Source organism: Nerophis ophidion, linkage group LG26 (assembly GCF_033978795.1).
Source record: "Nerophis ophidion isolate RoL-2023_Sa linkage group LG26, RoL_Noph_v1.0, whole genome shotgun sequence".
In the NCBI taxonomy this organism is placed as follows: Eukaryota; Metazoa; Chordata; class Actinopteri; order Syngnathiformes; family Syngnathidae; genus Nerophis; species Nerophis ophidion.
In genome coordinates, this window is record NC_084636.1 from 5,571,743 (window position 1) to 5,585,915 (window position 14,173).

The window sequence follows — 14,173 nt, forward strand, 5'->3', positions numbered from 1 at the left end:
AGACATAGACAAACTGTCAGGGGAAAGCCTGACACTTTCTATTCTATTCCATGTGTGTTTTGCTTTTTCTTGGCCTTTTTTGTGTCGTCACCAGGCCAAAAAGTTTGAACACCCCTGGTGTAAAAGATAAGCAATCGCATGAAATACAATGTTTTTCTGTCATATATATTTAGCAAGAAAAGATGAATAAATAAGTGATAAATGGGTTGCACTTGTATAGCGCTTTTCTACCTTCAAGGTACTCAAAGCGCTTTGACACTACTTCCACATTTACCCATTCACACACACATTCACACACTGATGGAGGGAGCTGCCATGCAAGGCGCCAACCAGCACCCATCAGGAGCGAGAGTGAAGTGTCTTGCTCAAGGACACAACGGACGTGACGAGGTTGGTACTAGGTGGGGATTGAACCACCGACCCTCGGGTTGCGCACGGCCACTCTCCCACTGCGCCACGCCGTCCCCAAGATAACGTTCGAGATAACGTACTTTATTATTTCCCGGCTTTCGCGGCCCACATACAACGATTTGGCCCCGGGGCCTTCAGTTTTCACCCCTGTGCATTACATGCAACAAAAGGTATGGAAACATGGCACCTTTGAAAGTACTGAATTGGGTACCCATCCCTCGGTTTCCAAATCTCCCTGTGAAGGACTCTGCTTTGGAGAGTCTGAAAGCATGAAAACAGACGCACAAAGTCCTGGCTAATCCTCTCCTCTGCAGGCTCGCTTCCATCTTTTATTCTTGTCGCAGAGCACAGGCGGCAGTCTGAATATTTGAATACAACGCTTCTGCCAGACAAGCAGCATGACGGCATGAATAAAAACATACTCGTCATATCTGCCTGTAAAACACAAACTACATCCATGAACTAAAAAAGTCCCTCCCAGACTTCTTCATCATGTACTGCAGGGTATGGCAGACGGTCTGAGCGGACATGATTAAAAAAAAAAGCAGATGCTATCTGGTCTGTCCACTTAAAGCTGGGTTATGGTGAGGAATGAAGCGTGTCATCAGACAGTGGCCATTTGTCTCCAAAGTCATTCTCCTTCAGGGTGATGGCTGCTGACTTCCTCCTCCATTATTTATCCCGCGCCGTTTCAGCAGCCTCGGACTGAGACGGAGTGGAGTGCATACTTCCAAGATGGAGCCAAGTAATAACATTCATGAGCTGAACACGTTGCTGTTAGAATTAATTGATTAATATAGGTTGCCTCTCTCTCTTCCACTCCATCTTTTGGTATTCCTTTTTTTTTTTTTTTTATCTTCTTAGTTATCATTATGTATACGTATTGTTGCATTTGAACAACTGTATTGTTGATAATAGAGGTAAACTCTTGGTATTCATAATCAACAGCGCTTTTTCTATTGGTATTTGTATTGCTCCAGTTGTAGTGTAAAAATGCTCATTGTCATTTCTATATTATTTATTTCACTAACTGCTTCTTTGCTATCACTTGTACGATCATATTTGTACAAATCATATGTGCTGGTGTTCTATTGTTGTTGTTGTTTTTGTCTCTCTGTCTAATCCCCCTCTTATCCTCACAATTTCCCCCTCCGTCTTCCTTCTTTCTCTTTCTATCCCCTCCTGCTCCGGCCCGGCTGCACCAAATGATAATATAAATACATTTAATAAAGTCAAATTCAAATAAGGCACCAAGAGAAGTATCTTACACTTCTCTTTTGTAAAGTAAATGTGAACAGCCGATATGGGCATCTACATCAACTATATGATTTGCCTGAGAAGCTGACAAGACAAAAAAAAAATAATAATAATTAATTGAATCGGCTGAGAAATGTGGGAATTGTGGAACTTGGTAAAATGTCCTATCGGTTTCAGTGGGAAATTCCTGGTAATTTTGGAATTTCGGGAGCAGCGATAAATAGCATGGATGTCCTAACTGAGCTAAATTTGTAAAGAAAGGTTTTAGTAGTGACAATTTATGATTGAATAATAGTTTTACAGAAATCCAGGAATTGGTGAATTTCCAGGAAAACAGGAATTTGGTGTGGAACTTGGTAAAGTGTTAGTTTGAATGTCCAGGATGCATACTTGCCAACCCTCCCGAAATTCAGCGCATCTCCTGAAAACCTCCCGGGACAAATTTTCTCCCGAAAATCTACCGAAATTCAGGCGGAGCTGGAGGCCACGCCCCCTCCAGCTCCATGCGGACCCGAGTGACGTGTCGACAGCCTGTATTCACGTCCGCTTTCCCACAATATAAACAGAGTGCCTGCCCAATGACGTTATAACTGTAGAATGATCAAGGGTGAGTTCTTGGTTTCTTATGTGGGTTTATTGTTAGGCAGTCTCATTAACGTCCTACCAGCGCGGCAACTACACACAACAACAGCAGTCACGTTTTTGTTTACCGTAAAGCAGTTCGTCTGCCGTAAACAGCAATGTTGTGACACTCTTAAACAGGACAATACTGCCATCTACTGTGTATGCAAATGTGATAATAACATCTATGGCTTTTAGAGCAGTCGTTCTCAACCTTTTTTCAGAGATGTACCGCCTGTGAACATTTTTTTTAATTCAAGTACCCCCTAATCAGAGCAAGGCATTTTTGGTTGAAAAAAAGAGATAAAGAAGTAAAATACAGCACTATGTCATCAGTTTCTGATTCATTAAATTGTATAACAGTACAAAATATTGCTCATTTGTAGTGGTCTCTCTTGAAAAATAAATAAAAACTTGTTGAAAAATAAACAAGTGATTCAATTATAAATAAAAATGTCTACACATACTGCGATGAGGTGGCGACTTGTCCAGGGTGTACCCCGCCTTCCGCCCGATTGTAGCTGAGATAAGCACCAGCGACCCCAAAGGGAATAAGCTGGATGGATTGTAAATATACTCCTCCCCCCCAACCACCCCCCCTACCCCCTGAAATTGGAGGTGTCAAGGTTGGCAAGTATGCCAGGATGAGTGGAATGTGTTGATGTTGGAAAGGTTTGAACAGGTTGAAAATCGTAGGAAATGTGGATCTTGAGAAAATGTCACGTTCATTTCAATGGAAACCTCCTGGAAATTAGTGAATTTTGTGAAAATTGACGATTAATAGGCTGAATGTCCCGAATGGATGAATCGGTTAGTGTTGGAATTGTTTAAATCGGTCAAGAAATGTAGAAGTAGTGACAGTTTTTTAATTGAGAAATGGTATTATGGAATTTTCCACCATTCTTCCACCATCCCCCCACCCCCCCACGTGCGTAGGTTGAGGTGGGCGGGGTCGGGGGGTGCGGGGGTGTATAATGTAGCCCGGAAGAGTTAGGGATGCATGGGATTCTGGGTATTTGTTCTGCTGTGTTTACGTTGTGTTACAGTGCGGATGTTCTCCCGAAATGTGTTTGTCATTCTTGTTTGGTGTGAGTTCACAGTGTGGCGCATATTAGAAAGAGTGTTAAAGTCATTTATATCACGACTATCAGTGTGGCTGTTGACCAAGTATGCCTTGCAGTCGATGTGTCGCATGCTACATGTGACCGGCCGGCACGCAGATAGCATGGCGTGAAGGCGGGAGCGACGATATGTTTTAGAGAACGTTAAAAGCATTGTCATCACGACACGCCCTCAAAATAGTTATGCGGGCGAAAACCGGAGAACGTTAGCCCAGGCATATTTCTGGGAAAGGCATTGAAATCCGGACAACCTCCCGGAAAAATCTTGAGGGTCGGCAAGTATGCAGCTGAGCCACATCAGAGTGATCAAGCATGTGATCTGGCATGGTGCTGTGGGGGTTCAGTCCATAGTGGATCCGGCGCAGTCGCGAGAGTCCAGTCCGGGGCGGATCCGACACAGCGGCGAGAGTCCCGTTCACAGCGGACATATAGAACATGTTATACCTTTACCAAACAATCTCTCACTCCTAATTGCTAAATCCCATGAAATCTTATACGTCTAGTCCCTTACGAGCTAAATGATATTATTTGATATTTTACGGTAATGTGTTAATAATTCCACACATAAGTCGCTCCTGAGTTTAAAAAAAACTGCGACTTATAGTCCGAAAAAAACGTTATGTACATTTAGAATGCATAAAGTTCATGATAAAATACTTAAAACTAGTGCTATCAGATGATACATTTTTAACAATCAAAATTGATCACACTTTTAAATTTGGATCAATCATGATTAATCACAAAAAACGTCATTAAGGAAGATTTTTTGGATGTTTTACTTGAATGCACATCACTTACTTGATCCAAACTTTGTTACCATTTCATCTAAAGTACTGCCCGGGTGTATTTTGGAGTGAAATTTGCTCAGCTCCTTCTTCACCATGTGGTGAAGAAGGAACTGAGCCGGAAGGCAAAGCTCTCAATTTGGGACGGCGTGGCGCAGTGGAAGAGTGGCTGTGCGCAACCCGAGGGTCACTGGTTCAAATCCCACCTAGAACCAACCTCGTCACGTCCGTTGTGTCCTGAGCAAGACACATCACCCTTGCTCCTGATGGGTGCTGGTTGGCGCCTTGCATGGCAGCTCCCTCCATCAGTGTGTGAATGTGTGTGTGAATGGGTAAATGTGGAAGTAGTGTCAAAGCGATTTGAGTACCTTGAAGGTAGAAAAGCGCTATACAAGTACAACCCATTTATTTATTATTTATTTATCAAAGAGCCGCGGGTTGCCGACCGATGATCTACAAATATTCACAGAATTGCTATTGTGACATCTAGTGGACACATTCAGAACAGCCGTTTCTTTCATTAAAAAATTTCGGCTCATTTTTTTATTTAGCAAACTCCTCCCGCCGGCCGGATAAAACCTGTTCGCGGGCCTGATCGGGCCCACGGGTGGTACGTTTGACACCCCTGGTATAGACAATGTGGATACGACAAGCTGGCGAGTGCCCCTGAGCAGATGGAATAAAAAAGCCATGCAGCACCCACCTGGTAGGTGTTGTCGAAGCTGTCATACATGAAGCGTGTGATCAGGGACGTCTTTCCAACTGCGAGGGGGACAAAAGATGTTAACCCAGACAATCAGGATGGAATCCCACTGCAGGAGTCTAGTAGGGAAGGGGTACATATGGCCCCATTCCTGGGTGGATTTTGCGTTATAGAAAGCAGTCTGCTGGAAATGACGGACAGCGCCACATGATCAAATCAAAGTCGGAATTGCCACAAAACACATTTTAATACATTTAACTCTCAACTGCCCTCTGGCGGCTAAAGTGGATAGTACACCCACTAAGTCCTCACTTGTCATGTGTCAGGTAAAAAGTCAGAAATGGGGCCATATGAATTCCCTTCCTATTGTATGAGACCGATATCAGAGCCTTAAGTATTAGCCGATATTGACCCAATCAACCTGAATCATATTTTCTTTCATTATTTTGTATTGTGCAATGTTAAAAAGGGTTGATCAAGTAAATAAAAAAATGACTAACACAGGGGTCTTTAATGTTTTCCTGGCTAAGGACCCCCAAACTGATGAACTGGAGCAGGAACCCCCTCACATGTATCCCATGTGATAGTCTTTTAAATGTTATTCAATCATCAATCAATCAATGTTTACTTGTATAGCCCTAAATCACGAGTGTCTCAAAGGGCTGCACAAGCCATGAGCCCACATCAGGGCAAGGAAATACTCAATCTAATGGGATAACAATGAGAAACCTTGTGTGAGAGTCCAGTCCATAATGGATCTGACATAATAGTGTGAGTCCAGTCCATAGTGGATCTAACATAATAGTGTGAGAGTCCAGTCCATAGTGGATCTAACATAATAGTGTGAGAGTCCAGTCCATAGTGGATCCAACATAATAGTGAGAGTCCAGTCCATAGTGGATCTAACATAATAGTGTGAGAGTCCAGTCCATAGTGGATCTAACATAATAATGTGAGAGTCCGGTCCATAATGGATCTAACATAATAGTGAGAGTCCAGTCCATAGTGGATCTAACATAATAGTGTGAGAGTCCAGTCCATAGTGGATCTAACATAATAGTGTAAGTCCAGTCCATAGTGGATCTAACATAATAGTGAGAGTCCAGTCCATAGTGGATCTAACATAATAGTGAGAGTCCAGTCCATAGTGGATCTAACATAATAGTGTGAGAGTCCAGTCCATAGTGGAACTAACATAATAGTGAGAGTCCAGTCCATAGTGGATCTAACATAATAGTGTGAGAGTCCAGTCCATAGTGGATCCAACATAATAGTGAGAGTCCAGTCCATAGTGGATCTAACATAATAGTGTGAGAGTCCAGTCCATAGTGGATCCAACATAAGAGTGAGAGTCCAGTCCATAGTGGATCTAACATAATAGTGTGAGAGTCCAGTCCATAGTGGAACTAACATAATAGTGAGAGTCCAGTCCATAGTGGATCTAACATAATAGTGTGAGAGTCCAGTCCATAGTGGATCTAACATAATAATGTGAGAGTCCAGTCCATAAGGGATCCAACATAATAGTGAGAGTCCAGTCCATAACGGATCTAACATAATAGTGTGAGAGTCCAGTCCATAGTGGATCTAACATAATAATGTGAGAGTCCAGTCCATAGTGGATCTAACATAATAGTGTGAGAGTCCAGTCCATAGTGGATCTAACATAATAGTGTGAGAGTCCAGTCCATAGTGGATCTAACATAATAATGTGAGAGTCCAGTCCATAAGGGATCCAACATAATAGTGAGAGTCCAGTCCATAACGGATCTAACATAATAGTGTGAGAGTCCAGTCCATAGTGGATCTAACATAATAGTGTGAGAGTCCAGTCCATAGTGGATCTAACATAATAGTGTGAGAGTCCAGTCCATAGTGGATTTAACATAATAGTGTAAGTCCAGTCCATAGTGGATCTAACATAATAGTGAGAGTTCAGTCCATAGTGGATCTAACATAATAGTGTAAGTCCAGTCCATAGTGGATCTAACATAATAGTGAGAGTCCAGTCCATAGTGGATCTAACATAATATTGTGAGAGTCCAGTCCATAGTGAATCTAACATAATAGTGTGAGAGTCCAGTCCATAGTGGATCTAACATAATAGTGGGAGTCCAGTCCATAGTGGATCTAACATAATAGTGAGAGTCCAGTCCATAGTGGATCTAACATAATATTGTGAGAGTCCAGTCCATAGTGAATCTAACATAATAGTGTGAGAGTCCAGTCCATAGTGGATCTAACATAATAGTGGGAGTCCAGTCCATAGTGGATCTAACATAATAGTGAGAGTCCAGTCCATAGTGGATCTAACATAATATTGTGAGAGTCCAGTCCATAGTGAATCTAACATAATAGTGTGAGAGTCCAGTCCATAGTGGATCTAACATAATAGTGGGAGTCCAGTCCATAGTGGATCTAACATAATAATGTGAGAGTCCAGTCCATAAGGGATCTAATAGCTGGAGCCTTTCTCAGCTGCATATTGATTTGATATAATGGATATATAATTAATATAAATGGATATTAAGAGTGTGTGAAAGGACTACCACTCTGTTTACTTCAATGACGACCTCCTTAAAGTTTTGTAATCAATCAGAAATATCAAGCAGCCAAAAACACGCCAAACATGGAGTGGTTTGCCTTTTCCCTCAATGCTTTGTAATGGATTTAAAAGGGTGTCATTTGATGGTAATTATTCGGTTTTAATACCTACAACGTTGAGTGAGCATGTTGTGTTATGTGTAACTATGTCTTTTGGCACTTTGTGCTGCTTGCATTTTTGCACCATGACTAGGGGTGTCATACATGTAAATGCTGCCCAGTAGAACGTTCAGAGCATAATAACCTGAGATACTGGCATTGTCCACTTGATGGCGACAAACGTCTTTTAAGATTCCCTATTTGACTCATGATGTTTTGCGGGCCAAATTGAAGATATTGGCGGACCCGCCAGCCGTAGTTTGGACACCCCTGGCCTATGAGGCTTACCTTTAGTTAATGACTTGACTAAAATAGAAGGAAACAGCAACCTTGTGTGTTTATTCGTTGCACAAATAAACACACTGCAGGACTTTGTCCATGCAGGCCGATATATAAACGGACATTTTTACTCACGTCTGCAGCTGCCAAGGGAGCTCATTAGCATGTGTGAGGTGGACGTTGTTGTCTGAATAGCCACCAGAAAATATCAGTGAGGGGAAAAGACAAGTGAAAGTCGAGGTGCTGGATGAAGATCCAGGAATCTTTCATATCATTACTACTTGCCATGTGAGATAAATGGCTGGAGAATGATCCCAACTATCTATTTCTGGAATCAGTAGCTCTTTATTCACGAGTAAACGCAGCGTTCATCTTAAATGTCCTATCTTGCGTTTTCGTCAACATTTTCAAAGCTTAAAGGCCTACTGAAAGCCACTACTAGCGACCACGCGGTCTGATAGTTTATATATCAATGATGAAATATTAACATTGCAACACATGCCAATACGGCCTTTTTAGTTTTCTAAATTGCAATTTTAAATTTCGCGCGAATTATCATGTTGAAAATGTCGCGGTATGATGAGGCGTGCGCGTGACGTCCAGGATTGTAGCGGACATTTTGTTCCAGCCCCAATCCCAGCAATAAGTCGTCTGCTTTAATCGCATAATTACACAGTATTCTGGACATCTGGGTTGCTGAATCTTTTGCAATTTGTTCAATTAATAATGGAGACGTCAAAGAAGAAAGATGTAGGTGTGAAGCGGTGTATTGCGGCCGCCTTTAAGCCTTTAGCAACAAAAACACAGCCACTGTTTCCTTGTTTACATTCCCAAAAGATGACGGTGAGTCGCAGGGGTAGCAGCCTAAGCAGGGAAGCCCAGACTTCCCTCTCCCCAGCCACTTCGTCTAGCTCTTCCCGGGGGATCCCGAAGCGTTCCCAGGCCAGCCGGGAGACATAGTCCTCCCAACGTGCCCTGGGTCTTCCCCGTGGCCTCCTACCAGTTGGGCCACGGGGCATCCTGACCAGATGCCCGAACCACCTCATCTGGCTCCTCTTGATGTGGAGGAGCAGCGGCTTTACTTTGAGTTCCTCCCGGATGACAGAGCTTCTCACCCTATCTCTAAGGGAGAGCCCCGCCACACGGCGGAGGAAACTCATTTCGGCCGCTTGTACCCGTGATCTTATCCTTTCGGTCATGACCCAAAGCTCATGACCATAGGTGAGGATGGGAACGTAGCTCGACCGGTAAATTGAGAGCTTTGCCTTCCGGCTCAGCTCCTTCTTCACCACAACGGATCGGTACAACATCAACATTACTGAAGACACCGCACCGATCCTCCTGTCGATCTCACGATCCACTCTTCCCTCACTCGTGAACAAGACTCTTAGGTACTTGAACTCCTCCACCTGGGGCAGGGTCTCCTCCCGAACCTGGAGATGGCACTCCACCCTTTTCCGGGAGAGAACCAGGGACTCGGATTTGGAGGTGCTGATTCTCATTCCGGCCGCTTCGATAAGCGGAAGAAGATGGATGGATGGATGGAAGATGACGGTGAAGCTTTATATGGAACAGAGCGGTCAAACGAACATGGTTCCCTACCACATGTCAACCGTCAGGTTTCGGAGAGAAAATTGTGGTAATAAGTCGGCTCTTACCGTAGACATGAGCGGAGAGCTTGCGTCGTTCCTCGTGCACCTGTCAAAGAGGCAGCTGCGGACTCTCTTGCCTCCTCCGACCGACCGCCCCCTAACGTGTGATGTTTCCACCGTGGAGGAGGGGGAAAAAAAAAAAATCTCAGCCCGGCCCCAACGGCTGCCTTCGCTTCGCCTCGTCGAGAAACGTGGCTTCCCTCAGAGACACTGGCAGTCACCACCCCCGTGGCCACACCCTTCGGACTTTCAGGTACGACCATATAATCTCACTAAAACACTAGTAACACAATAAACCGATAAGGGATTTTCCAGAATTATCCTAGTAAATGTGTCTAATAACTTCTGAATCGCTCCCACTGCCCTTGTCTTTTTTTTTTCTTTCTCCAGTCCTTCACTCTTACTTTCCTCATCCACGAATCTTTCATCCTCGCTCAAATTAATGGGGGAATCGTCGCTTTCTCGGTCCAAATCGCTCTCGCTGCTGGTGGCCATGATTGTAAACAATGTTCAGATGTGAGGAGCTCCACAACCCGTGACGTCACGTGCATATCGTCTGCTACTTCCGGTACAGGCAAGGCTTTTTTATTAGCGACCAAAAGTTGCCAACTTTATAGTCGATGTTCTCTACTAAATCCTTTCAGCAAAAATATGGCAATATGGCGAAATGATCAAGTATGACACATAGAATGGACCTGCTATCCCCGTTTAAATAAGAAAATCTCATTTCAGTAGGCCTTTAAAGCCAGCTTAACTTGCAGACTGTTATCAGACTTTAATTCACAGCTGCTAATGAGCTCCAAGGAGTCGTCACCAGTAGACTAATTACTTGGCTGCTTTCATATCCGCGAGGAAGAATCTGATCACGATTATGCTAATGATGCCCGGCTAATTGTATCAATGCGTCATCTCGTTGCTCTACTTTAGATAAAACACACACGCCAATCCAACATGATTGGATTTAGAACAACACAGCGTCTGCCGGTGATGGATAAGAAGACGAGTTTAAGGATGAGCTTGTATCACTATAATGCTAAAAGTATTTGGCCACCTATTACAGCTGCAACTCTTCTGGGAAGGCTGTCCACAAGGTTGCAGTGTGTGTTCATAAGAACTTTCCACCATTCTTCCAAAAGTGCATTGGTGAGGTCACACACACACACTGATGTTGGTGGAGAAGGCCTGGATCTCAGTCTCCGTTCTGATTCATCCCAAAAAGTGTTCTATCGGGTTTCAGGTCAGGACTCTGTGCAGGCCAGTCAAGTTCATCCACACCAGACTCTGTCATCCATGTCTTTGTGGACTTTGCTTTGTGCACTGGTGCACAGTCATGTTGGTAGAGTTAAGGGCCTGCTCCAAACTGTTCCAACAAGATTGGGAGCATGGGATTGTCCGAAATGTTTTGGTATACTGGAGCATTCAAAGTATACATTTGCTAATGATACTTGAACTTGCTTTACAACTAATATATTTATTTAAATAAAGCCTTTTTTCTCCTCTGTTGACAGCAGTGTTGGTGCTAGGAATTTTCTAAATGGGGTACCATGGACCCCATCAAGTCATAAAAATGGGGTCCCACCTTTTTGTAAGAGTTTTGAAAAGAAATTATAATTGTATGCATTGTCCTGTAATATCTCACTTTCCATGTTGTGTTTCGGAAAAAAAGTTGTCATAAATTTTACTTAATTCATTAAAAATATATGTATATATAAAAAAAAGACAAATTTGCATGCATATGTAAATGTATTCAGTTATAAACATTCATTCACTTTCTTCTTTCCTTCATGGATCTAAACTTTACTGCTGCTGGTAGTTTGTTCTATGTTTTTATTTCATAAGTTGTAGGTGTATTTATTTCAGTATGAAAGTGTAAAAAGTGTTTTGCTTCGGTCCTGAAATGATGATAATGGTGTGCCTGGGCATACATACATTTTATATTTAACGTTTAGATCTCTGGAGTCTTCCTCAACATCAGATCTATTCCTCATTTCAAAATGTTTTTGTTTTTTTTAACGTTGTTTTTTTGTTTGTTTTCCGCAAACGCAAGATATGCAAAATCTTCCACCAAAAGTATTTTTCAAAGTGGAATATTTGATGTGACGTAATCGGGGTTGAGTTGGGGGCATGGGGTAGGGTGTAGTGGGGGGGCTGTATATGGGTACAGTTGTGATCAAAATTATTCAACCCCCACACAATTTTGGTGTTTTAGCCAGTTGGACATTTATTCCGTATTTTGTTTATAGTCATATCAAATAGAGATGTGTCAAATAGACAAATGCAACTTAAATTGTAACACTGTATTTGACAAAATACCAAAAAAGGACATTTTTCTTAATATCTCATTGACAAAATGATTCAACCCCCTAGTTCCATGCATCTTTAGTACTTAGTAGAACACCCTTTGGCAGTAATGACATCCTTCTGGCGACTGTGAAAGCCACTCCAGAGTATTCCAGCCCTTCTTCTGCAACCACTCTGATGTTGATTTGGAGGTATGCTTGGGATCCTTGTCCTGTTGGAAGGTCCAACGTCTCCCAAGCCTCAGCTTCCTCACTGACTTCATGACATTTGCAGCTAATATTTTCCTGCTAGGAAATAGAATTCATAATGCCTTGAACACGCTGGAGATTCCCGGTACCTGAGGCAGAGAAACAGCCCCAGAGCATGATTGACCCCCCACCATGCTTAACAGTAGGCAAGGTGTTCTTCTCTTTGTAAGCTTCATTTTTTTCTCCTCCAGACATAACGTTGATTCATATGCCCAAAGAGTTCCAGATTTGTCTCATCACTCCATAGAACAGTTTCCCAAAACCTTTGGGGTTTGTCCAGATGATTTTTGGCATACTGGAGTCTATTTTTCTTGTGCCTGGTAGTCAGAAGTGGGGTGCGCCTGGGAGTTCTGGCATGGAGGCCTTCATCTCGTAGTGCGCGCCTTATTGTCTGGGACCTAACCTGCGTTCCCCCCTCTCCAATGTCCTGTTGTAGTTCCTCAGCTGTTACCCGGGGGGTTTTCACCACTGTACGCTTCAAATACCAGACAGCAGTTGCACACAGCATCCTCTTTCTACCACGCCCAGGTAGTGTTTCCACTGTGCCTTTAGCTTTAAACTTGCGAATTATGCTCCCAACTGTGTCTCTTGGAATGTGTAATGTCTTTGCTATTTTCTTATATCCATATCCTTTCTTATGAAGAGAAATTACCTCCTCTGTTGACTTCTTTGACCACTCCCTGGACTTCACCATGTTGCAAATACACCATTGACCATCTACAAGAAGCTGAGCGTCATAGTCTTTTTCAATCAGTTTAATTGTTGCTCGTTATGGTTCTAATCACATCTACAGGTGTTTTCAACACCTGATTGAAAAGACCTTATTCAAATTCTGTTCTTAAGAGTTATGATCTTCAAGGGGTTGAATAATTTTGTCAATGAGATATTAAGAGAAATTACACTGTTTGGTATGTTACAAAATATAATGTTGTAATTCAAGTTACATTTGTCTATTTAATGCATCTTTATTTGATATGACTATTAACAAAATACGGAATAAATGTCCAACTTGCTAAAACACCAAAGTTGTGTGGGGGTTGAATAATTTTGATCACACCTGTATTTGTTCTGTTGTGTTACAGAGCAGATTTTCTCCCGAAATGTATTTGTCATTCTTGTTTGGTGTGGGTTCACAGTGTGGCGCTTATTTGTAACAGTGTTACAGTTGTTTATACGGCCACCCTTAGTGTGACCTGCATGGCTGTTGACCAAGAATGCCTTGATTAACACTCAATTAACTAAATCTGTCTCCCGCTCTTTTATCTCTGCTCCTCCTTCACGAATGTTGCTGCGTGTGCACACCAACACAATTTGTTTTGATTTTAACTCCTCTTAACCCGGTAGGTACATTGAAAATACACGCAACCTTGACACAAAACACCAACATTTTAGGCATTTAAGAAACCCCGCCCAGACACCCCGGACAGTCCCGCCAAAGAGGACATGTCCGGGGAAAAGAGGACGTATGGTCAGTCTATATAAAGGGCTTTCAAGAAATAAAATCTATTATTATTATCCCATTGGGTTGAAATTGTCCTTACCCTGATGTCGTTGTGGCTTGTGCAGCCCTTTGAGACACTGGTGATTTAGGAATATATAAGTAAACTTTGATTGATTGATTGAGGATGCTAATTATGCTAACACCGACAGCTATCTTAAAACAACCATTGTGAAGGGGAAGGAGATAAAAAAAATGTCTTTTTTCAACCTCACAAAACCAACAACTCTGTGGAAAACTTGTGAAAAAATAAGTTGTCATATTAATGAGGAATTTGTTAAAAAAAAAAAAAAAAAACAGGAAAAATGCTAGTGAACTTCGTGACCCGGCTAGCAGGTGCATGAAGCCGCGTCATGGTCACGTGACCATGAGACACAACCGGAAGTCCTCCAAAAAAGGAGTTTGTTTTCCATAAAATAAACAAATGTGCTCTTACCACTCTGCTCCCCCAGGAAGACCAGTTTGAATTTCCGTAGAGGGTTCCCAAAGTCACTGGCCGCCGACATGTTGACGAGGACGATGGAGACGAAAGATAAAAGAGCTCCTCGGTGCCGCTCCGGGTGTTTGTGGGACAGTCCCCCCCCCCCCCCCTCA

At 42.7% G+C, this 14,173-nt stretch overlaps 1 protein-coding gene across 2 annotated transcripts in view; it reads right to left on the reverse strand.

The window, feature by feature from the left end:
• rab6ba (RAB6B, member RAS oncogene family a) overlaps window positions 1-14,173 on the reverse strand; it is a 39,717-nt gene that overhangs the window by 25,504 nt on the left and 40 nt on the right. For both annotated transcript variants that reach the window (XR_009804504.1, XM_061888428.1), the window contains exons 1-2: window positions 14,016-14,173; window positions 4,899-4,957 (exon numbers count right to left, since the gene is read on the reverse strand). The exon at window positions 14,016-14,173 is cut by the window's right edge and continues 40 nt beyond it. Coding sequence is in view for 1 of the 2 variants with exons in the window: in XM_061888428.1 (XP_061744412.1) it covers window positions 4,899-4,957; window positions 14,016-14,085 (129 nt within the window). In the remaining variant the exon portion in view is untranslated. The remainder of the gene's footprint in view (window positions 1-4,898; window positions 4,958-14,015) is intronic.